This window comes from Xiphophorus couchianus, chromosome 2, assembly GCF_001444195.1.
Source record: "Xiphophorus couchianus chromosome 2, X_couchianus-1.0, whole genome shotgun sequence".
NCBI classification, from domain to species: domain Eukaryota; kingdom Metazoa; phylum Chordata; class Actinopteri; order Cyprinodontiformes; family Poeciliidae; genus Xiphophorus; species Xiphophorus couchianus.
In genome coordinates, this window is record NC_040229.1 from 22,109,835 (window position 1) to 22,134,014 (window position 24,180).

General features: G+C 39.3%; 3 protein-coding genes across 5 annotated transcripts; 2 read left to right on the forward strand and 1 right to left on the reverse strand.

Moving 5' to 3' along the window:
• Window positions 1-1,088: 1,088 nt before the first annotated feature.
• Window positions 1,089-9,802, forward strand: pla2g15 (phospholipase A2, group XV). Its single transcript, XM_028000005.1, has 7 exons — window positions 1,089-1,392; window positions 5,201-5,357; window positions 6,375-6,493; window positions 7,583-7,681; window positions 7,768-7,992; window positions 8,459-8,571; window positions 8,844-9,802. Exons 1-7 carry the CDS (start codon window positions 1,254-1,256, stop codon window positions 9,243-9,245), a joined length of 1,254 nt encoding a protein of 417 aa, XP_027855806.1. The 5' UTR covers window positions 1,089-1,253; the 3' UTR covers window positions 9,246-9,802.
• A 1,374-nt stretch (window positions 9,803-11,176) lies between these two features.
• usb1 (U6 snRNA biogenesis 1) lies at window positions 11,177-15,925 on the reverse strand. 2 transcript variants are annotated; one of them, XM_028000035.1, is made up of 7 exons: window positions 15,604-15,925; window positions 15,171-15,355; window positions 14,910-15,093; window positions 13,936-13,989; window positions 13,225-13,330; window positions 12,844-12,924; window positions 11,177-11,439 (listed from the first exon to the last, which is right to left on the reverse strand). In XM_028000035.1, the coding sequence occupies exons 1-7, from the start codon at window positions 15,759-15,761 to the stop codon at window positions 11,329-11,331; spliced, it is 879 nt and encodes a 292-aa protein (XP_027855836.1). In that variant the 5' UTR covers window positions 15,762-15,925; the 3' UTR covers window positions 11,177-11,328. The 2 variants fall into 2 exon arrangements, with proteins under 2 accessions (XP_027855836.1, XP_027855844.1); XM_028000043.1 differs by having other exon boundaries at window positions 15,171-15,313; window positions 15,604-15,922.
• Window positions 15,926-16,479: 554 nt separating this feature from the next.
• znf319b (zinc finger protein 319b) lies at window positions 16,480-22,227 on the forward strand. Of its 2 annotated transcripts, none has more exons than XM_027999980.1 (3): window positions 16,480-17,615; window positions 20,197-20,257; window positions 20,333-22,227. In XM_027999980.1, exons 2-3 carry the CDS (start codon window positions 20,253-20,255, stop codon window positions 22,173-22,175), a joined length of 1,848 nt encoding a protein of 615 aa, XP_027855781.1. In that variant the 5' UTR covers window positions 16,480-17,615; window positions 20,197-20,252; the 3' UTR covers window positions 22,176-22,227. The 2 variants fall into 2 exon arrangements, with proteins under 2 accessions (XP_027855781.1, XP_027855771.1); XM_027999970.1 differs by having other exon boundaries at window positions 16,481-17,615; window positions 20,128-20,257.
• The last annotated feature ends 1,953 nt before the right edge of the window (window positions 22,228-24,180 follow it).

The window sequence follows — 24,180 nt, forward strand, 5'->3', positions numbered from 1 at the left end:
TTTACAAAATGTATTTGATTGTAGGCCAATAAGAAAAAAAAAAAGAAGCTAACAATAAGCTTCACAAAAATCTTTGAGATTTAGCAAAGAGCCTTACAAATTACAAATGATCTTGTGTTTTAGGTAAGAGAAATGAACAAAGTCTGAAAACCCTACGGTGGCCGACAGGTGCAAATGCGCAGCAAAAGAGAAAACATGCAAACAAACAAAAAACACGCGCACAAATTAAATGCGGCAAGCAAAAAGCGAATGAAATGCAGCAAACAAAAAGAGAGACGCAAACAAAAAAGAAGACACCCCCGAATGAAATGCAGCAAACAAAAAGTGAGACGCAAACAAAAAAGAAGACACCCCCGAATGAAATGCAGCAAACAAAAAGTGTTGAAAACGGAAGTGCTCCAGACCACTAGGGGGAGTCAAAGAGTCGAGACCGAGCCCAGAAGGGTATGACTGACACAAAGTCTATCACGCTACCCATAAATTATTCTGTTATTCTATAATATTATAAAAGACGGCGTATCTGAAAAGAAATATAGTAATACGTACCTTTACTTTCTTTCAAATTTCTTTCTCTGAATCTTGCATCTGGTCCCATAGAAATGAATACTATTTTCTTTGACTCCCCCTAGTGGTCTGGAGCACTTCCGTTTTCAACACTTTTTGTTTGCTGCATTTCATTCGGGGGTGTCTTCTTTTTTGTTTGCGTCTCTCTTTTTGTTTGCTGCATTTCATTCGGGGGTGTCTTCTTTTTTGTTTGCGTCTCTCTTTTTGTTTGCTGCATTTCATTCGCTTTTTGCTTGCCGCATTTAATTTGTGCGCGTGTTTTTTGTTTGTTTGCATGTTTTCTCTTTTGCTGCGCATTTGCACCTGTCGGCCACCGTAGAAAACACTTAAATAGTGCATACTGTTTCCCTTTTTTATTCTGGAAAATCGTAAACTCAAATTCCAGACATTTCGGGATTGTGAGGGAATCCTGTGCACTGACAAAAAAAAACAACTAACGCTTGTATCGATTATTCGTTGCTCATCACGTCTGGATCACATCTGCGGTCGATTACTCATGGCTGCTGTTTGAGTTGCTCGGCAATCTGCGCCTCGTGATCTGCAGTTGTTTACTCGTCATCGGCATCTGAAGTGGTTTGATCAGAAGATCGGAGGCATTTAACCCGACAGCAGAAACAGCCGGCGGCAGTGCCCGCTAACAGACACAGAGGAGCCGACAGTGACCCACCGGCTATGCCACATCGGGAGCCATGGCGGGTTGGCACCGGTTAACAGCCCTCCCCGTCGGCTTGTTGTTGTTATTGTTTTTGGAACCGAGCAGAGGAAGATCCGCAGAAAAATGCCTCCAGAACAACTCATGTCAGAGCCAGAGACCCCCCGTCGTCCTCAGTAAGGCGTATGTTTTTTGTCTTGTGTCATATCCGTGTGTAAAATGTCATCTTTGAGTTAAAACCAAATGCTGCCAGGTTCTTTTTTAATTCATGCTGGGGTACAGGGTGTACCAGCAACGAGGAAACTGTATTCAAGAAAGTCCACGTCTGTAGATTTCCGCGTTGAGAATAGAGGTGTGTTAGGGTCAGATTTAAGGTTTTTTTCTCAAGTAACCAGTTCGCTGTTTTACGGGATTCCCCCTCTGATGAGGTTTAGTTAGGAATGTGACAGGTGTTGTTCAGTTCGGCATCACGTTGCGCGTTCACACGGCGTTTTACGGCTACAGCCTCATGGTGTATTCAAGTACACTGGATAACTTCGGACACTTGATAACTCCAAAGATTTATCATCAAATGTCGAACTCTTTTGCAAACACTTTCCAAATAACACCCTTTTTTTATTTTTATTTGTTTGTTTAACCATTTTCTATTGGCTTTGTTCAGTAACCTGACTAAACCTGTTGTCTGTTGGGTTGGGTATGTTGGCTAAATCTCCTGAAGAGTTGTTTGTAAAAATAAATTATTTCATCTCAGAAAGCTTTAATATAATTTTAACAATACAAGGTTAAAATGTGTAGGTCAATAATTCTTTGAATACTGTGTCTTAATAATTTACATTGAAAAAACTGTGAACCAAAATCATAAAAATAACTATTATAAAAAAAAAATCTTAAGTTACTGTCATAACATATTCTGCCTTATTATGTTGAAAATAAATTATGGTAAATTAACATAACAGTCAATTTGCCGTCACTTTTAACAACACCAACAGAGGACATTATGCCTGTAAACATGCATTCTTTTATGGACATTAGATCCTAAAATTAAGATATAAATTGTGCCCAGTAATCAGAATCAGAACATGGCTTGCTCTAGCTAAGCTTGTTTTTGGATATCAAATCAGAAAATTTTTGGAATATAGGTTCTTGAAATCAGACCATTCGATTTAAAAAACGAAAAACAATTTTCCAGTAAATCAAACTAAACTTCAGAATTAAATTTCAACTATAAGCCTCAGCTAAACGATTATTGTTTCAAATTATAATTATAATCACCGTCCAGTACCTTGGACAGCTGCACCAAGGAAATGATGCATTAAACTAGGATAAAAATATGTAGATTTTCAGTCTTGTAGCACAAGGGAAGAAGAAATAAAAAATAATATTAATGTCTGTACATAAATCCATTCGTAATTCTATACTTTGGTGTATAAGTGATTAGACTATTTTCAGATATGATTTGATAAAATTTGAGTATTTTTAAAGTGGCCAATATAGAACAAGTTGGAGTTTTGGTTAAAGGATGTAATTTTATCAGGTCAGTGTACACCCGTAAAAGCTTCTGAAAATGATAATTAAAAAATTAAAAAATCTTGATATTTATGGGGGGAAATATCCTTTGCAGTTATTTTTAATATGGATATCTTTTTGCACGATTTGACTTGAATGCACCACGGATTTAAAATGTGGTGGTAAACGTTAGTGTAGAAGAGCCTGTAAAATCAAACACAACACACCTCCAGAAACTTTTTTTTTTGTCAATCACAGTGAAACAATTTCCCTTATTTTAAAAACATGAAAAGTATTCTTTTTTTTTTTAAGTCGACTTAATCATCCAGTCAAAAAATCTATTTACTTTAACGTAAGAAACACTCCCAAAGAATACAGTTTGTGATTTGTAAAATCTCCCTTTAATTTATGAAATCAAAAAGTAATTATTTTAATTGTATTTTGAGGTAATTTATAGGTTAGCATGTAGCATTCAACGTCTACTAGGAGGGGTGAAGGAATATTTTGTTTCACATGAGGTCCTTTAAATGTGGCTGTTTCTTTTTTCTACTGAAATTTTGCACAAAAGTAACTGTTTTACACCATATAGCTCTTTCACAATAACCTTATTGTTAATTCTCTTTCAAACATTTTAAACAGTTGTTCACATTTTAGTAGCCAAGACATCTAAATCAGTTGTTACTGAGGAAATGCAGAAAGAAAATACATTTTGACCAGTTCTTTGCCACTTTTTCAGTTTATCTCCAGTAGTTTATTTACACTCCACTCTGCTTTACATTATTCCTCCATTGGAAAACAAGCTGGAAACATGAGGAATGACTCAAGACCTGTTTATCATGTGTGAGGCCTGAAGAGTCCAGAAGTCTTCTGGTCATATGACTCCACTCGGCCTGAATTTGTCTCCTCAGCACAGCAGCCATTTAGCTTTACTGATTACCTAATTACACCTCTGGGGAGTTTCCCACTGTGTTTAGCGCTCAATAAATCTTCTTTATGATTCAGTTTGAAACATTTGTCTTAATTTTCTGGGGCAAAAAATCTTCTCGTTCTGTGGTTGGAGAGTTGAGTTTGGAGACGTTTATCTCTGTTTGTTCAAACCACAGGCTCTGTCTGAACACATTAGCTTGATAAGGCTGTGGAGCTGCTCTGATCTCCAACGTGTTGTTTGATTAAACTTGTGGAAAAGAGAAATAACAGCCTGATAAACTCCCATTATTTTGTAACTCGGGACAGATTTCTTCCAAAAACATTTTTCGGAGAATCGGCACCCTTCACTCGGGACAACTCTGTGAAATCAAGAATCTTTTTCACAACTCGGATCAATGCGGTGTCTGTTTTCAGGGAGATTATTTCTGAGTGTCCTGCCGTTTGCTCTGATTGCACAGCAGCTGGTGGAGAAATGCTGCAGCAACCTTTGACTAAGATCGATGTACAGTGTATAATCAAACATGTAGCCCTCATGTTTGACTTTGTGCTGCGTCAACTTTTCAGAATGACGAAAGGCTGTATCATATGTATGGCAAAAAATACTATTCTTGATTTCACTGTCTTTCTCTTTTTCGGTGTTTGAATGGAGGGGGCACATTTACACATTAAATAGCTAATAATCTTGATTAGTCAGGGTTAGGGTCTGTTTATTTTTGTTTTTAGCAATGGGGTAAAATTAAGTGAAAGGAAAACATTAGAAGTATTGAGAATTTTTATAAACTGAAGCGATCAGCAGCTGTATGTTTGCTCAGATAGTGAAACGGTTCATGATTTCAGCTCATCATCACCTGAGCTGCATTCCAGTTTCACACCCTAACTGATTAACATGTCCGAACAGATTTCTTTACGATTGGAGCCTTGGTATTAAAATGCTTGCAGAATCCGGTTGGCCCTGCTTAAAAACAACAATTCAGCATTGCTGCGTCAAAACCTGGATACTGCAGCTTTCTTGCTCCTCTTCATGTTTCTTTTTCAATGAAACCAGGCAGGCAGGGATTTCCACTCCACAGCACGTGTGTGTGTGTGTGTGTGTGTGTGTGTGTGTGTGTATCACAGCTGGAGTCTGAAGATCGCCTTTTACTTTCAGTTTTCAGCTGATATTCAAGACTTTAATTACCTGTAATGTTCTCTGTTCTTTTTCTCCCGGGTTTATCTGTGTTTATGTCTTCAATTGTTTTGCAGCAATTATTTTCTTTAACCTGCCATTTACATGACAATTAAATTTAATTAGATATTTTTTTAAAATAAACATGTTACATTTTCACACTTTAAGCTGCTTTCATAATGTTTTCAAATAAGGTTTTTAATTTTACCCATTTTTGCACAAATTTCTTTCAACTTTATTTACTGATTTTTAAAAAACAAATTTTGTCAGATAAAAGGTCAGCCATTTGGTCCTCTAAGCGGTTGGATGTATTTTTGTGGTTTAAAACATTCTCAGCAGACTCTTTGGTCAGTTTGTGAGGTGACTCTGCGTGTTGCTTGTTGCAGTCCCAGGGGATCTGGGGAACCAGCTGGAGGCGAAGCTGGATAAACCCAGCGTCGTCCACTACGTCTGCTACAAAAAGACAGAAGACTTCTTCACCCTGTGGCTCAACCTGGAGCTGCTGGTGCCCTACGCCATCGACTGCTGGATAGACAACATCAGGTGCGCGTCTCTTTCAGAGCCGAATTAAGGTTTGAACGGTGTTTAAAAAATTATAGGCCTTATTTCTTATAGCTGACTAAAAAGTTTCCCAGCGGTAAAAAGTGAAAAGGTCATTTGTTTTCTTCAGTCAGAAAAGGCTTTTTTGCTTCTTTATTCAGGCTTTACGTAATGCTGTGCAAAGAGTCTCTAACTCCAGTCCTCAGCAGCTACTCCACACACACTTGCATCAAATAAATGGCTTCTTAGCAGGCCTTTCCAAAGTCAATGGGATGTAAAAGAGGTAATTCCACCACCTGATTCTCTTCAGGACAGGAGTTGTAAAATCCCTGCTGCAAACCAACTCTTATTGCTTTAGACTTTTATTTTTAAGCAGACAGTATTAAAGTCTCTCACTTCAATACTGCATTAGCAAAGTTTTTCTTTGGACCTTGTCTGTCATTAACTCATTAACAGCATCGAGCTCTTAAGTTTGGCTGCTGATTGGCTGGTTGGAAAAATCAAATTTCTCCCCAATCCAGTAATGCACCACAGCTAAGCAGCTTGTACTGCTGCTCTTTGGTGTGAAAGTTACTGCTGAGGAAAGGAGATAAGAATATCTATTTTCAGCATATAGAAGGTGATTAAAATATATGTGTGAGAGACAAAAACAATATTAACAATATTAATAATGTTACATAAAAATACTTAAATGATTCATCACGATGACAATGATAATGACAAATTATGGTGACATTTTAATTCCACCGCAAACAGTCCTAACAGTCCTGCAACTTGTTCCTTTAAGCTGGATAGTCATCAAATGTTGCAGCTGTTGGTTAAAACCCAAACATTTGCTCTCACATCTGCTTGGTGGACACAAAAACCAGGGATGGAGAAGTTCCATTCCCACATCATAAATAATGTGGTGAACTCTGGGACTGAAAACAGGAACCGTTTCTGTTCAAGTTGAACTGCCAAAACTCGGTGGGCCACATGGATGCAGAACTGATCCAAATCTGCGTGTGTCTACTTCTGCAGGCTGATCTACAACAGTACCACACACACCTCCGACGCTCCACCAGGTGTGGAAGTTCGAGTCCCGGGGTTCGGAAAGACATATTCCTTGGAGTATCTGGACCCCAGCAAGCGCAGTGTGGGTGAGTGAAAGATGCCTGGGAGAGACCTCTGAGCTGCACCAACCTGAGAACCTTGGACCTCAACAAAACTCAAATAACTTCTTCTCAGAGACATTTCCAGGTCCCAAAACATGTAGCAAACACAGGTTAGCTACATAAATTATGGATGATCCCATTAATAGATAAAAAAAACTGGAAAAAATGTCTGAAATCTTCAATTTGGTGCAACCCCTCATTCCAACCAAGCATTGATAGAAGAATAAGTCATTTTTATTAGAAAAGAATTAGATCTAGCCTCAGGATGAGCGGCTTATGCCAGGGCTTCAGAAAACAGGGAACTGAGAGAAAAGCTCACAAGCCCACGGCGAAGAGTACGTCTGCTTTCAATCTGTCTGCATAGCCATCATTGACAGAACGCCGAAGTCCTGTTTGCAGTCTACAGATGGTTTGCCACAAACCATGACGGGGAAGGGGACACAGCCAGCATGTGGAAGAAGATGCTCCGATCAGATGACAATAAAATTAAACGTTTCTGCCTTTTATGTAAAATTTTGTGCGCTGCGGAAAACAAACACTGCACTTTAACACACTTTCTGCAACCATGCACATTTATTGTGGTAGCATCATGCTGTGGGACGCTAGATACTGTAAAAACAAAAACCGAAAAAGATTAGAGGCTGGGTTGGAGTCTTTTCTCCACCGTCCATTGGGTCAGCGACCGTGAGCATATAGCCAGAGCTACAGTGGAGTTGTTTAGATTAAAGCATGCTCATGTTGACGTAGTCCAAGTTCAGGCCTAAATCTAGTTGAGAACTTGACATATTTACCATCAAAGTTAAATGATTTAAAATACAGAGTGATCTCTGCAAAAACCAACTGTCACAGATGTTCTCTGATGAACACAATAAACTGTCAGCTGTTCTACAGTGAAACAAGCTAAGCATATTTCCACAATTTTTTTTTTTAAAGAAAACAAATATTGGGTGTACATAAACATATATGTGCCACCTTTGTGCTCAACATTGCTAAATCTTTATTTATTCATTTTTAACTCTGTGCTACAACCATCTGGTGTATTTATCTAACATGCCTCATGTTTGTATATTCCAGGCATGTATTTCTTCAGCATTGTGCAGGCGATGGTGGAGTGGGGCTACACCAGAGACGATGACGTGAGAGGAGCGCCATACGACTGGAGGAAAGCTCCGAGTAGGCACCGACGCTAAAACAACAAAATGTCACAACTCAGCCTGTGGGCAGAGCCTCAGTTCTGTTTCTTTGGGGGGGTTTTCTAGATGAAAATGGAAAATATTTCAAGGATCTGACGAAGATGATCGAGGAGATGGCGGAGAAGGCGGGGCGCCCCGTGCTGCTCATCGCCCACAGCATGGGGAACATGTACACGCTGTACTTCCTCAACCAGCAGACGCAGGCCTGGAAAGACAAATACATCAAAGCTTTCATCTGTCTAGGACCACCATGGGCCGGCGTGGCCAAAACCTTCCGCGTGGTCACATCCGGTAAGAGACCATCAGGAGCGTGAAAGCTGTGCTGACATTCAAAACATCAAAACCAAACAAACATCAGAAACCAAAAATATGTTGCTTTAAAGCATGGAAGCATAAACAATACCGAAGCTTTGAAAAGGCTTGCAAAAGTAGTTTTTTAATTGCTTATTTCTTGAATGGAGAGTGTACATCTTTCATTCCAGCTCACAAAAAAATCAAAAAGTTATTCAATTTTTTTCTTCTTCTAATTGTTCAAAATGTAAAAAGAGGCCTGTGAATATGAATGTGAGATGGGATGGGATTTCTCTTCCATTTCAGATAAACTTTGTTGTGCTTCTGTCCATCAAAGGCTGTAACATAAGATCCAGAATAAACATCTTGCACTTCTCAGGAAACCAGATAGTGAAACTCTGGGTCAGAAATAATCTCCTGACTTTCAGTTCTCTGTACCTCATTTTCTTTGTTCCCCAAAATTTAGGTGACAATGACCACATCTCGGTGATCAGCCCACTGAAGATTCGCTCACAGCAACGGACCGCCGTCTCCACCAGCTGGCTCCTCCCGTATGCCCACACCTGGCCCAAAGATCAGGTCTGTAATCCGTGACTTAATACTTAAATTATTCACATCTGACTCTGAATATTATTTTAATTGCCAGCATTTGGTCTCCTCTCCTCCATCTTTTGTTCAGGTTTTCCTCTGTAGATAGTCTGTTGACCTTTTACCTGTTTATTACCACATTGACCAAAATGATGTCCTACTGAAAGAAATGTTACAAACAGCACAGGGATCAGAACTGGTAAAAGTTCTTGGATTAATCCCATTCTGCTGCCTTATTTAATCTTTTTGTTTTCCACCTCTAGGTTTTTGTCCAAACCCCCACCAACAACTACACCGTGCAGGACTACGAGAAATTCTACTCGGACATCGGTTTCGCAGAAGGCTGGCTGATGCGTAAGGACACCGAGCCGCTGGTGTCTGACCTGACCGCCCCCGGCGTTGTCGTCCACTGCCTATACGGCAACGGCATCCCCACGCCGGAGGCCTTCCGGTATTCGGACAAGTTCCCAGACGTGGAGCCTGAGGTGATGTACGGCAACGGGGACGGGACGGTCAACCTGCGGAGTGCCGTGCAGTGCAAGCGGTGGGTGGGGCAGCAGAAGCAGCCCGTCACGCTCAAAGAGTTGCCAGGCAACGAGCACGTAAACATGCTGACGAACATCACCACCGTGGAGTACATCAAGTCTGTGCTTTTCTCCCCGTGATGCTGCCAAAAGCCTGACGTTCATGCCAACAAATGTCCCAACTCAGTGTTCAGATTTTACTTGAGAAATCCTGAAAGCTTTTTTTTTTAATATGACTAATGCGTGTAACCCTGAAATCTACTGATGTCGAGATGTTTTTTGTCGTTAAGACTTAATACTTTTCTATCGGTCTCGGATTTTCACAAAGTTTAGATTTTATTCAACAACTTGTTACAGGATAAAAGAATGTGTGTCAAAAAGCGGGGGATGATTTATTAATGCTGCGAGAGATTTCTGAAGCTCTTTGTAACAGAATATTTAAAGCAGATTATGATCACCCTGTTAATCTTTTTTAATGATTTTGAATTTTGTGTCTTATTTTCATTTAACTTGTGAAATTTGTTGATTATGTTTTGCACAGAGCTAAGCTGTTGTGGTTCGTATGTGGTTGGCAATACAGAAGTATCAGACTGCCGCCATACCAACACTGCAAAAACACAAAATCTTACCAAGCATTCTTGGTCTAGTTTCTAGTGCAAAATATCTTAATACACTTGAAATAAGACAAAACTAACTGACAAGTAACTTTTCTGCAAGATACAGGAGCTCATTTCAAGTAAATATCCATCCATCCATCCATCTTCTTCTGCTTATCCGGGGTCGGGTTGCGCGGGTAGCAGCTTCAGAAGTTTTTTTTTTTTATCAAGTAAATAATTAATATTAATAAAAAAGTACTGTTCCACTGACAGGTTATTTCACTTATAACAAAACATTTTTCCCGTGTTACAAGTGACAATCTGCCAGTGGTACTAGAACTTTTTTTTTTTTTACTTAAAATGAGCGCTTGCTGAAAAGCTACTTGTAAGTTACCTTTGTCTTAATTCAAGTGTATTAAGACACATGAGCAACTAGACAAAAATACTTGGTAAGATTTTGTGTTTTTGCAGTGAGACTTTTTTTAAAGAATGATTTTATGATCTACGTCTTGGTTTGTAAAAAAATATTCTGAAAGTTGAGTAATGCAGGGAAAAGATCACACACACCAAAAAAAGGAACGGCTAATCTACTTGGTCCATTTTCCTGATTGAATTTTTTTGTTTGGGTTTGGTTTCAATGAGGTGCCTTAAAAGGCTTTAATTGCATGAAGCTGGAAAGAGGAGACTCTTCCTGACCAACATGGATCATCTCCTAGATGTTTTATACTTTTCCTCGCTGTTTTAAGTTGTTGTTAAATGTTCAGACCTTTTAGAGAAACCCAGATCCTGCTGTGCAGATGTGGAGAGAAAACTCTGGACCTACGCGACTGTACTGTGCCATGAAGCCCTCACTGACCAAAATGATATTGCCGGTACTATAAAGTTTCACTTCTGCTGTAAGTGATTATAAATGTGTATCATAAACGAGCTGCCTTCTGTAGAGTAAAATACTTCAAGTGAACCACTCATGACTCAGTTTTATTTTTAGTTAGAGCATCATAAAACACATTTCTTTCATTCAGCATTTGGCATTATTTTTTTCCTCGTCTATATTAGTAATTTTAATACTGCATAGAGCTGAGTAATGTCATGTCATATGACATAGGAAATGGCTATTATGTGAAATTTAAATCGCTGCACAGCTTTCAGGATTTACATGTTTTCAACTTTATTCTTTGACTTTGAAGAGTTATTTTGTTTTTTCTCTTCTGAATTTACTTACCTTATGTTCAGCATTTGCCGGTTTTAATGGAGCAATGAGACATAGAGAATAAAAATGCTTCCTCATTCTCATAAGTCTTATAAGCAAATGACCTTCTCTATTTTCTTGTGAATATCAGCCTGTGACTCACTGAGGTTTCAGAGCTAAGTAAAAGCCCAGCTTCCTCTCAGCGACGCTGTCTTTGCATCATAGCAGCTTCCAGCGCACGCAATAAAAATTGGTTTTGTGAAGAACAAGTCACCAACAAAAAGATGTACAAAACAAGTAGCAGCTTTATTTAGTTTATCTTTGGTACAAAAAAAACAACCTGTGGCTCTAGACTGCCTGATGATGCTTGTAAGCCGTCGTCTGTAACATCTGTTTTTTTTGCAGCTGTGAGTCGCAGACTCAATGCCAGTCTGCTCACTCACGAGGTCTTTAGTGAGAAACGAAAAGTCTTGTTTCCTGTCCTGCAGCGAACTTCTACACAGTCCAACCTCAACAGAAACGGCCCTTCTTCACGATTATCTACCATAATCTGTAACAAGGGAAAAAAAGGGGGAAAAAATGAAATAAAACCACATTTTATTTCAGACCAACCAAAAACATCGGTGTACTCCACTAAAATTTGATGGGGCAGGTCAACATAATGTAGAATGTAATTGGGAAATAAACAGAAAAGAATATATAGTTGTTTTTTTATGTTTAACAAAACTCTGAAAAGCGTGGTTTGCATTTGTATAAAAACCCCCTTCAATCCGACTCCACATTGACCACATTTTGAAAACCTTTTATTCCACTTCACAAATGCACTGCCTTAAACTGGTCTATCGAATAAAATCCTGATAAAATATGCGGACTTTTGTGAAAAAAAGTTCAAGGTGTATGAATAGTTTGTAAAGCAATGATCATGCCAGTAATTTGTGTTTCAGAGCAGGGGTCACAACAGGATTTTGTTTTATTTTTTAAAACACAAAAGATATCAAAAATCACAAGAGAATCACAGAGAAGTATAAAGAAAAAGCAAAGGTTTTGTAAAGTCAGATGTCCACCTGGTATTTTACTTTAAATAACTTCTTGAATGTTTTGTATGCTGAAGGCTTGGTGACTGTTTCTTTGTGGCCTCTCAAAGTTAACAGTCTGAAGTTTTACAGTAGAACAATTAAAGACGCATCAAATGGACTGAAAACTGCATTACACTCGGAATATGTCCCAATGAAGCTGGTGATGTTCTACTAAAATCCAAACAAAAAAAATTTAACTAAACTATTTGCATATATTTCCTTTTGAGCATGAACTAACCGGTAGCAGAAAAAGATAAGTGTGCACCTCCCTGGTGGTTTTGGGTCATACATGTAAATTATGTCCTAATAAAACGCTTCAACTTTTTCCTCATTTATTGGTACTCCTTATCAAGATATGTACAAGAAAGGCTTTAAAAATTTGCTTACAGCAGCATTTTTTGATATCTTATCAGGTGAATACGTAGGTATCTGGCTGACTTGAATGACATATTAACTTGTCTTTTCCACTTTGAAGAGCAGCTTAGAGACATTTTTGCATCATATTTGTGCTGCAGGTTAACTGGAGAGCCATTTAAAGATTCATGGACACATGATCAACATAGTAAATAAAAAACTATTTTCAAAGAATTATTTAATATAAATTATTAGGGCTAGCAATAAATGATTTAGATAAAAAAAATTATAATTACAAAAAGTCTATTCTTCAAACAATTTGATTTAGTTAAAAAGTTAACTAAATCTCTTTAACGTGTGAGATTGTGCTGCTGCAATAAAAAGGACAAAAGTGGTCCAACAACTTCTTGCAAATATGTTTTCTGTTCCCTCTGTGTAATTAAAACTGGCATCAATAAGTATCATCTTGTGACACAATAAAAGCAAAATTTTATATACAAACTAAACTAATAACATCTGAGCACCTGCAGCTCCTGTAAGAGTTCCTTCATCTTCTCCGTCTGGTCTCCCACACACCAGGCCAGACTCACATGGAAAGATGGTTCCTACAACACAAAGCCGAGAGAAACCTAGTGAGAAACTTAAGAAGGTGGGTATTTCTGGCTTTTAAATAATTATCTAGTTTTACTTTTTTTACATTGTGATTTGTATTTGAACAAAATTTCCTTCTTTGGTCTGTTTCAGCATTTGCTTCTGGATTTTAATTTCATTTACAAATCAAACTGAAAACAGTTATTGTGACAACCTAAAAGACATCTGAACCCAGTTTCACCTAAACTGCTCTTTTTGCCAATTTCCCAAGTAAATATCAAAATAAAAAAGAGTTTGAGTGAAATTTAACTGACCTTATAAAAAGTGTCCAATTGAAACTCGGTCATTGTTTTGTCGACAACTCGGACCAGATCCAACAACTGAGCATGACTGGTGGACACTTCCATCCCCAAGAAGGTCCTGATGTGGAACAGCATTTAAAGCCACAGGAAAGGGGAAACAGCGGTAATCATTAAGGTATCAGTAAGCCTAGATAAAATGAAATACGTCTGAGGATAAAATGTATCCTCAGAAAATAAAAAATTACCTGTTAAGTCACAACTTAACTGTTGACCACAGAGAGGATAGAGGATTCAGAGAATGGCCAGTCAAATACATTCTGTTGCAATACTCTACCCAACATACCATGTACACTTAGTATCAATTAATGAAGGCTGTAAAGTCCTTCAGTATATTTGACTTCCATCTAAACATGTACATGTTTATTGAGGTTATTTCGTTGCACTCTCATAAAACATCTTGCTTCTTCTCACAGCCTGGTTATTGCTCAGAAATATGGGATGGTGTGGCTTGAACATATAGTTATACTGTAGTGATTTAATGCGTTGATTGGATGATCATCACCTTTTAGAGTGGCAGCTTTAAACAAGCATGGCTTTTCTGACAATTCATGAATTAAGTAACATTTTTTTAAGAAACTTTTGATTTAAATTTGAATATTTCAAGTTAAATTAAAGTAAATGTTTCCAAAGGAAATTTTGAGATAAATGCTTTGAAGACATTACCTTGTCCTCTCAGCGTTGCAGTAGACCTTCAGCGTTGCTGCTGAACACGCAAACCTGTCAACAGGATAAAGCTTTTATGAGAATGTCAACAGAATGACAACAGCTGTGATTTTTTTTAATTTTTTGTTTCCTGTAGACTTCATATTTATCAAATTCATCACATCCCATCAGTAACAACTAGTATATGTTAAACAGTCAAGAAAGACTATGCAAGTAAGTATATCTGAAAATGGAAAAACTTATAGTTGAGGAAAGCTATTGTTTGGAGACTTGGTATTGTTACATTGTGAAAGTAATAAAGCTTTCACAAAAAAAACATGCTTATTTCACAAATGATTTTTTCTTTTATCAATTAATAATTTTAATTTATTAAACAACCAATCTAAAACTCCAACTTTTGGGATGTCTACCATTGCTCAGGATCCACTGTACACAGTTTTTAAGAGACTTGGCAGGAAGTCAGTTTCATCTAACAACAGATGATCTATGGTTGACACAATAAGTTACTTTCCCTTTATTTCTAATACTTCCTGATCTACTTAAGGATTAAGATGATGCTGAATGAAATTGACTGTGCTTAGGCTGTAGTTGAGTAGACGTAGGGTCAATAAGACACCTCTGGTGGTTCAGTTTGAGGACAGCATTAAATCCTAATTAAATCCACAATTCTGTTTGCAGAAATGTAGCTACAAACTTGGAAAGCATCTCCACCGTACTGTTCAGATTCTTAATAGTAACGCATTAGTTATATGTGTGCACCTCCCTCACCATGTTCTAGGGAGTACAAATATAAATTCCACACAGAAGTGCGTGTCTTTGTTACATTTTTCACATATGCTTTGAACTTTTTCTGGTACTTTTGTGTGTGTGACTTCTCACAAACAAGTTTAGATTTTTCTTCTGAAGTGCTTAGCTAAAAATCTAAAATTTGAATTCAGTTTGTTTGCCTGCAAATCAAGGAGTGATAAACAAACCTTCCGCATTGAGAAAGGCCCGACTGGAGGCTTTGTGTAAATGGCTGGATCCAGTGGTGCCTGAGCACCACCGTCTGAGACAGACTCAGGTGGAACTCCTCCTGCTGCGTCAGCATCAGACCATGAGCCCCCAAGGCTGACAGCAACTCCTGTAAAAGCTCCTCAAATTCCTCCTCAGGAAGGTCTGTCAAAAATGAGCCACATAGTTAAGAACCAGGATAGAGAAGGGTGTACAAAAAAACTGTTCTGGTTGCTTCTTACAAGGCAGATAAACATAAGTAGCCCAATTTCCTCTCTCGTGCTTGAAGGAGCGGATGCGTCCACCATGAAGGGAGCTGTCTTCAGTCAGTGCTTCATCGTCGTCATCAGGGAACATGCTCAGGAGGCAACCGGGCAGAGGCAGTCTGCAGGACATGCACGTTTTATTTTCACCTGAAATAATCAGACTGAAGAATTTGCGAATTAAGTTTGTATTCCTATGGAGCAAGTATTTGCTCTTTAAACTGTGGATGTCCCACCAAAGAATGGTTATGGCTTTGTCGGAAATGGTGAAGCTGTCGAATATATTGAATTTCTAACATTTCAAATATCTAATTTTGTCCAGCTACTAAACAAATGGCTTTCATTTGCATTTAAAAATAATCATATTTTACAAATTCAGACAGACAGACACAACTTTGTACTTTGCACACACCTCGTTTTAGGATCCAGCTCCTCGGTTCTGGCTTTCTTCTTGGTTGGAAGGTCTCGGGTTCCCTCATCTTCCTCCACTGATCTTCGGCTATTTCGACTCCTCGCTTCACTTCCGGGTTCACTGTCCTCCTCAGAGCTGCTGCTGTAACCAACCAACATCCCGAACCATCAGGGCATCGTACAGATAAGTTAGATACTTGATACAGACCACATGTTGGTTCCAGTCGTAGCTTCAAAGCCACAAAATTAATTACGTTTCCGAACAGCCTGCTCTATTCCGATGTAAACAACCGCTTGTTACCTTAATTCACGTCCGACCGAAACAAACAGTACGCCTCTAAAGCGTTCTGCTTTAGCTGAACGATTTAGTGAGTTCCTTAGGTTAATTAACAACTTTAAAATATATTTTAAAATGTGAATATTAAATATTATCTCAAACTGGGAGATAAATCTATTCCCAGTTTAACCCGAGAAGAAGGTCAAGTGGATGAAAAAATGTCAGATTACAAGATTTTTAATTACATTTGGCATCAATTTCCAGTTTTAAACCTTGTTTTGAACCCTGGCTTAAAACCTGGTTTAAAACTTTGTGATATTTTTTAACATAGATTTTTTTTCTTCATTAAAGTAGTTTGTAACTTCTTTTGGAAGACTACACACAACGACAACATGAGGACTTCAGTCCATGTGTAATCAGATTTAATGTTAGTGGTTAATTTTCACCTTGATCTTTCTGGTTGTATAAAATAAGAGTAAGACATTAAATAATGTCATTTGTTAAATTACAACATAATATACCAAATTTCATTTAATTAATTTCCCTTTGGGACTAATAAAATATTTTTTAATTTGAATTTAATACGGACAGATTTTATGAGTTCCCAGTTGCTGCTCAATGGATTATAAAGTAGATTAGATTCTGTTTGTAAAATATAATGTTCCTCAAATCTGCCAATGAACTATTTATCAGAATCCTCAACAGTATTTAAGTAGGAGCTGTCATATAAGAGACCACTGGCATAATATTAACAGAAATAATGAATATTTCAAAATAAATTGAGATCACATCCATGTGACTTGAGAGCAGACATGTGAGACCCCAATTCTGGATTCAGGTAGCAGTGGATCAGGATGACGACAGCAAGAAAAACATCCTCATATAAGTCCTCTTAAACTTCAGAACACACTGTTGTATCTTCATTATTGATATCTGTCCATATTGGCTGAGATTGATTGTTTAGTGAGGAAGAGGAAGGTAATCATTCAGACAGGAGTGATGGTTATTTGCTCTCTTTTTTTACTTTTCACCTTAGTTTCAACATTTATGATATTTACCTTTAACTTATACCTAAATTTGTCCACTGTGGTACAATAAAATATATTTCTATTCTATTCTATGTTTTCAGTCTCAAACTGTATTACATAACATTGTTTTTCGCTTCAATTTTAACAATATGCTTATTGGCTAATTGTACCAAATTGGATTTTAATTGTTAATTAATTTATTGTTTTAATTTTCAATTTACACAAGGATGCACACCATGCCACCGTGACATTGTGTGACATTGTCTCGGGAACATACGACAATAAACGTGAATTGAGCTGAATTGAAAGCCATCACACACACCATGCCCACTGTGTGTCTGTGTGTGTGTTCATGCCAATTAACTCTTGTGTGTTCATGTTCCCGTGCGCGGCCAGGGGCTCCGCAGCTAGCCCTCAGTTAGCCTCTAATTAATAACAAAATCACCATCTTCTCGCCAGTCGAGAGGATGCATCATGAGCCCGATAAATGATTCGTAACGGAGCCGTTGAGGGTTGATACGGGACGGTTTAATGACCCTACATTTTCGGCCCCCGGCTCCTGGAACCCCGGCGCTACAACAAGGCGAGCATCAGCGCTCCGTCTGCGGACGTATAGAGGAAACCCTCCGGTTAATTTATTTTTGGGGAGCAGCTAACCGTCGTCATATTGAACCATGATTTCCCCTTAGGACTGGTAGAAAGCTCCAGGTATGTAAATGTGTTCATTTCCCTGTCGTTAGGAACGTGTCACCGTTGCTGTCGCTTCGCGGTCGTTTGTGTTCCCTGGGCTAACCCGGTGTTGTGCACCAACTAGCACTCATGCCAAAAAGAGAAGCTACGTCGTAGAAGCACACGGATGAAAGGAACAGCTCTTGAAACAATAGTTTGAGTAATAATTTAGAGTTCGTCTCTGTCTGTACAGCACTAGACAAAGAATTTGAATCTTCAATATTTAAACGTGACGCTCTGAGCTGCGAGGGGAGCTGTTTATAGCCGGGAAGCGTTTTCCAGCACAACACCTGGCTAATGCTTCCTCTGTGGCTCTGTTAGCAGGTGGCTAGGCTAGCAGGCTATCTCTCCCTGGTTACCCTGATCTTTGCCTGGAGACTTAAAAAAAAAAAAAACGTTACGATGCGCAGACTCCGTTCATCAATTATTTTACTTCGAATCGCCCAGCATTTGGAATTGTGTAAAAACGCATCGTAAACACACAAAGACGAATTGATTTTCAAAGAAAACATTCACCCCTTTAAAATCATTCTATTCCAGTTGTGTTGACTTCATTTGTTTAGTGTTTTTGCTCTTAATAAATAAGGCGCGTCCCACAAAACACTTACGTTTGTGGTACAAATTCCTTTTGCACCAATTTGTATTGAATTTAATACCATATCCCGTGCAGGGAATTGCAGAGCTGGTAGAAATTGAGTTTGCTTTATTATTATGAAATTTAGTGCATTTCATATTGTTTATTAACACCATGTCACAGCATTGGTCTTCTCAATGTATTTAATTACTAAACACAAGACTCAATGTCGTTTTTAGTCCAAATCAGTCCAGTAAAAATGCTGTTTAGAAACAATCAGATTCAGGCCAATTAAGAACATGCATAGGGAAATGGTGGAAAGAAACAACTATCTTTTAACTACAAGAAACTTGCATCTGCAGAAGGCTGAGCAGGTGATATCATCTGCCTTGACTGGGTGTGTTTTGGAGAGGATGTGAGACTGATGCAAATGGTTTTGCCAAATAATAGCTGTCAAGAGAAAGAAGAAACCCAAGATGGGAACAATAATGACTGATCATGAGTGAAAGGAAATGTGGTGGGGGGAAAAAAGATGCTCAAAGATTACTGTCCGCTATTTGTCTATTACATCCTAATAATAAAGAATTATAGTAGTATTAGTAGCCTAGAAGTAAAAAACACACAGAGCACCACTTTAGCTATGTCACTCTGACACAATATTTGCACTTTTGTCGGCATTGCATAAATGAAAGAGAGCAATCCTGCAATTAAACATATTATTTAAGCATTTTTTTGTTTTTTACTCACCGATTACCAATAAAAATGTTACTGTAGTGCCAAAGCATACAGCTGTGTTTTACAATTTTCTGGAATAATGGATTTCAAAGAATCTTAATTAAATAAGATCACAGAAAATTTTATTTCTGTGCTGGGTATTTATGTTCAGAACATGAGGCATGTTGTGTCTCATGTTCTGAAAATTCCCAAAATTGTTGCACATTCAGGTTTACTACAGAGCCAGACAGGTTTAATACCTCTTATGGAAAAGGTAGAAAATTTAATTGATGAATTTATGTGTTATTCCAAGTCCAACATTATAGAATAGAATAGAATAGAAGTACTTTATTCATCCCAGCAGGGAAATTACTTCGCAGTTACAGCATAGAGACAAGACACAATAACAACTACCACTGAGTAGTAGTTGTAGATAAAATAAAATATAAAATGCTGTTAATATAAGAAACAACTTAAGAGCAGTCCTTGCAAAGATTCAAAAAATTACATTTGAGTAAGGAAAACAGTCACATATTAGAATATTTTTTTTAACTAAACAACCAGTGCTACAATATTTGGTAGCAGTGGCACTAATAGTCCCTACAAGTTTGTTACTTTAAGTCTGCTTATAGAGGGGTAGCATAAAAATTATAGATTAGTTTGAAAACTAAAGATTACATTGTTTTGATGTTCTTCTGTTGTGTCAAAATCAGCAGTGTTGATGTGTCAGTGTAAAAATTCTAATTTTTTTTATTAAACTAAGAGCAGAAAAGGTACACAATTCTTTTAAAAGATCATGTTGATATTGCAGCTTTTTAAATCATCAGTTGCCTCCATTTTCCACCCATCTGCTTAAGGCAATCATGTTGTCTGCACCACATTAGATGTGCCCCTTATGTGTACCCCTACAACATGCCTGCCAACTAGAGTTCTATCAGTAGAAATAATATTGTAGAGTTTCATCAGAAGTCTGTGTGCACTGCACAATCTGCCTCAGCTGCTGTAAAGCAAAGATTGCAACATTACTAAAGACCTCTAAAAGATCAGGTTGAGCTAAAGTTTCAGAGATTTCAGGCTAAAGCTAAAAATGGATTGCTAAAACAACCGAGCAATCTTTTTCATTAGAGTGTGGTTTCCTGATAACGTACTATGAGTACTCTGTTTCTTCATGTGGTACTTCTGACAGTTTATGTTTTCTTCCAGATGTAACTCAAGGATAAAGTGAAAGTTGTGCATCTCCCCCCATTTTTCCCAACATCTGCTTTTCTTCAGTGGGTTCCAGTTTAAGCCTTAATAGCCTGGTCACGGCTCCTTCGTCGAGCTAAGAGATGGAGTGAGTTTTTTTCCCCCTTCACACATTCGGAAGCCTGCGGCCAATTACTCAAAATGTCTCTCTTTCCCTCTTTAGCTGGGCCACTCCAGCTGCCAAACTGAATCCGTACTCGCGAGCCCGCATGACGGAGGCCTGGCAGCAGCACGCCGTCGCTCCGCCTCCGGTTGTCCACACCATCCCAGCAGGAGCTGAAAACGCTTTGAGCTGTACAGTGTATGGCATCGTACTGCAGCCGGACGCCTCATCGTTGCAGCAGCAGCAGCATGGAGGCGGACAGCAGCATGCGGGAGCTCAACAACATACAGGCGGACAGCAGGGGCAACATCCTTCTCAAGCCCAGCAAAGCTCTTTGCAGGTGGGAACAGAGTCAGGACACAAGTGTGGGACGTGTGGACACGACATCTCCCACCTGGCTAACCCGCTTGAACACCAGTGCATGGTGAGTCAGGACAGGTCATTCCAGTGCACTCAGTGTCTAAAGATCTTCCATCAGGCCACAGACTTACTGGAGCACCAGTGTGTTCAGGTGGAGCAAAAGCCGTTTGTGTGTGGAGTATGTAAGATGGGCTTCTCCCTTCTTACCTCGTTGGCTCAGCACCACACGTCGCACAACAGCAGCAACCCCATGAAGTGTTCCATATGCGAGAAGACGTATCGGCTGGGCTCCTCCGGGAACACGACACCCACATCCTCGAGCAGCTCCCAGCCGTCCAGCAGCGATGGGGCGTCGGCAAGCAGCAGCTCGTCCATCTTACCTTTCCCCTCGGCTCGGGACCGACCATACAAGTGCTCCGTCTGCCAGAAGGGCTTCAAGCACCTCTCAGAACTCACGCGACACGAGAGGGTGCACACGGGGGAGAAACCCTTCAAATGCGACACGTGCGACAAGGCTTTCAGCCAGTCGTCGCACCTACAACACCACCAGCGGACGCACAGCAACGAGAGGCCGTTCAAATGCGCTGTGTGCGAAAAGAGCTTCAAGCACCGCTCGCACCTCGTCCGCCACATGTACGTTCACTCGGGCGAGCACTTGTTCAAGTGCAACTTGTGCGAGCTGCACTTCAAAGAGTCTTCGGAACTGCTTCACCATCCCTGTCACCCGCAGGGTTCCCGACCGTTTCGCTGCGCCACATGCGGGAAGGGGTTTAAACGGCCGTCGGACCTGCGGCAGCACGAGCGCACGCACTCCGAGGAGCGGCCCTTTCACTGCGACGAGTGCCAGATGAGCTTCAAACAACATTACGCGCTCGTGCGCCACAGACGGACACACAAAGACCCCTCTGACCGGCCTTTCAGATGCAGTTTGTGCGACAAAGGCTTCATGCAGCCCTCGCACCTTCTCTATCACCAGCACGTCCACGGCATGGATAACCTGTTCAAGTGCGCCTCCTGCCAGAAGGAGTTCAGCCAGTCAGGAGAGCTACTCAGACATAAGTGTGGGGAGTCATCCAACTCCTCGCCGGACAAGCCGTACAAATGCGACGTCTGTGGGAAGGGATACAAAAAGAGCTCCACTTTGCAGCGCCACCAGAACTCCCACTGCCAGGAGAAGCCGCTGAAGTGCTCGCTCTGCGACCGGCGCTTCCTGTCCTCCTCGGAGTTCGTCCAGCATCGCTGCGACCCATCCAGGGAGAAGCCCCTCAAGTGCACTGACTGCGAGAAGCGCTTCAAGTACTCGTCGGACCTGAACCGCCACCGGCGTGTGCACACGGGAGAGAAGCCCTTCAAATGCGACCACTGCAGCAAGGGTTTTAAACAGCGCGAGCACTTGACCAAACACCAGAGCACGCACTCCCGGGAGGGCCAGTTCAAGTGCGTCTGGTGCGGAGAGCGCTTCAGTGACTTGGGCTCTTTGCAGGATCACACTGTGCAGCACACGTCCGATGGAGACGGTTACAATGTGCCACAGTGCATGTGAACCATGACTTTTTAAAAAAAATTCCTGAATAAACAGAACCATCAGCATTCCACCCACAGGCTGTTTATGAACCTAAACGTCACTCTCGTTCAGGGCAGCCCTGGGCTGCATACCGTTTTCAGATTTCTTTGATCACAGTAAATTGGAAATTCTAGGTCTGGTTGAACAGTCAAGAAATAAACTCTCCAATTTTCATTTTGTAGGTATTTCTCTAACGTATGAAAACACTGAGAGACAAAAGATAGATTCAAATTTATTTAGTTTTGTAGCAAAACTAAACTTAGATGTTTTAAAGAACATTGGACAAAAATTGCACTTAAACTAGAGATGCATCAATTAGTCAAACAGTGATTAGGATTGGCCAATGGTTTCATCATTCAATGCTACTAATTTAGAGATGGACCATATATAAAATCCCACTCTTAATTACAAAATCAATCTGTGGAACATCACAATCGCAACGGACCATTTGTATGCAATATTTGATGCATAAACTGGCATGGTCTTGGAACCTCTTCCTTTTCTGTGTGATTCAAAACTATCAAACAACTGTTAACACATTTTATTTTTTCTTTTATTTGATATAGAGGTTTGAGAGGAAAACTGGAATCAATAGTTAAAGCCCAAATATCGGTCTCAGTCCAGAAAATCTTGATTGGTGCATCTTTAATTAAGATGAATCTTTTGTATCCCATTGAATCATAGATTATTTATTACGTATAAATCATGTCGGTAAACTAAAATACAACGCTAAGTTAAACTTAATTTCAAAAATGTGTAATTGAAAAAGTTAAAGATGATTTAAAACCTACAAATCATGTCTTGGTACGATTTTAAATCCCTCATATTTATTTAGATGCACTGCAGAAACATTTTTAATATCTCCTTATAGCATTATGGAGGTTAAAACAGATGTATTCCACTGCTAGTGCCGCTGTCAGGCCTCTTCTGGTTCATGATTACTCTAAAATATTTGACTTTACACATTAACCCCTAACTATGTTCAATTGACATTCAATTTTAAACTGTTTTCCCATTTTGCTCGTGTGAACCTGAGGGGACCTCAAAGCGACATTGAGCATCTACAGCAAAATGTTATCTCTACAAATCATTCAAACATTCTTGCTGTTTGCTACTAAAACATGCGCTCTGGTAATACGAATGGATCCATTCGATCCTCCTAAAACATTTACTGTTCTTCGATTTAATTTGTCCGTTTTGCCTTTTTTCTTTCCCTTTTTTTTTTTTGCTTTATTTTTTCTCCCTCTTCTCTTATGCTTAATACTTTTTGCAAAAGATGAGAATTACCAGAGGAGTATTTGAAACTTCTGCTCGTTACCCACAGTTATGATGAAAAGAGAGTACACCCTCCTTCAGTTCTAGAGTTTGACATATCAATGAGCTGGTCTTTATGAGGTTCCACACTTTTTTATAGGCTGACACACAACTGAGTTTAAGCTGTTGTCATTAATTAAACAAAGATAAAGTAGAAAAACTAACTGCACATCCCTGTTCAATCACCCTTAGCAGTAATAACGTTAAAGCTTTTTTTGTGTCATTATATCAGTCCCTCAAATTGTTGTTGTACTTAACGCTGATACACTGTCCTTGGATTTCTGCAAACACAGTGCCGTGAATCATAGCTCAACCTCTCTACGTCAGTCTTGTCTCTGCAAATTACTCTACGTTGTTCCAGAGGTTTTGTAGCTCATTCAGATGCAACATTGTAAATCTCGTTGTCCCGCAATTATTTTTACAGAGAGAAGAACTATTCTTCTTCAACCCTTTCAAAAAAATAAATAAATCAAAGTCTTCAGTCTTTTCTAACTATCCTGTCAGGAACTTTAATTTGCTAAATGAGGCCTGGAGAGTCTGAGATGCAACTCTTAGATTTTTTACACTTTTTTTGAGCACTGCACAACCCGATGCAGAGGTCAATACTGTTTGGACACTAACTTATGGAAACTGCTGTTCCTTTCTTTTTTATAGTCTGTTTCACTGAAGA

Coding starts and splice junctions, on each gene's coding strand:
- pla2g15 (XM_028000005.1), top strand. CDS start 1,254: ATGGCGGGTTGGCACCGGTTAACAGCCCTCCCCGTCGGCTTGTTGTTG. Junction 7,682..7,767: donor CGACTGGAGGAAAGCTCCGA/GTAGGCACCGAC, acceptor GGGGTTTTCTAG/ATGAAAATGGAAAATATTTC. Junction 8,572..8,843: donor ACACCTGGCCCAAAGATCAG/GTCTGTAATCCG, acceptor TTCCACCTCTAG/GTTTTTGTCCAAACCCCCAC.
- usb1 (XM_028000035.1), bottom strand. CDS start 15,761: ATGTTGGTTGGTTACAGCAGCAGCTCTGAGGAGGACAGTGAACCCGGA. Junction 12,925..13,224: donor AATTGGACACTTTTTATAAG/GTCAGTTAAATT, acceptor TTTGTGTTGTAG/GAACCATCTTTCCATGTGAG. Junction 11,440..12,843: donor AACTCTTACAGGAGCTGCAG/GTGCTCAGATGT, acceptor CCCTTGTTACAG/ATTATGGTAGATAATCGTGA.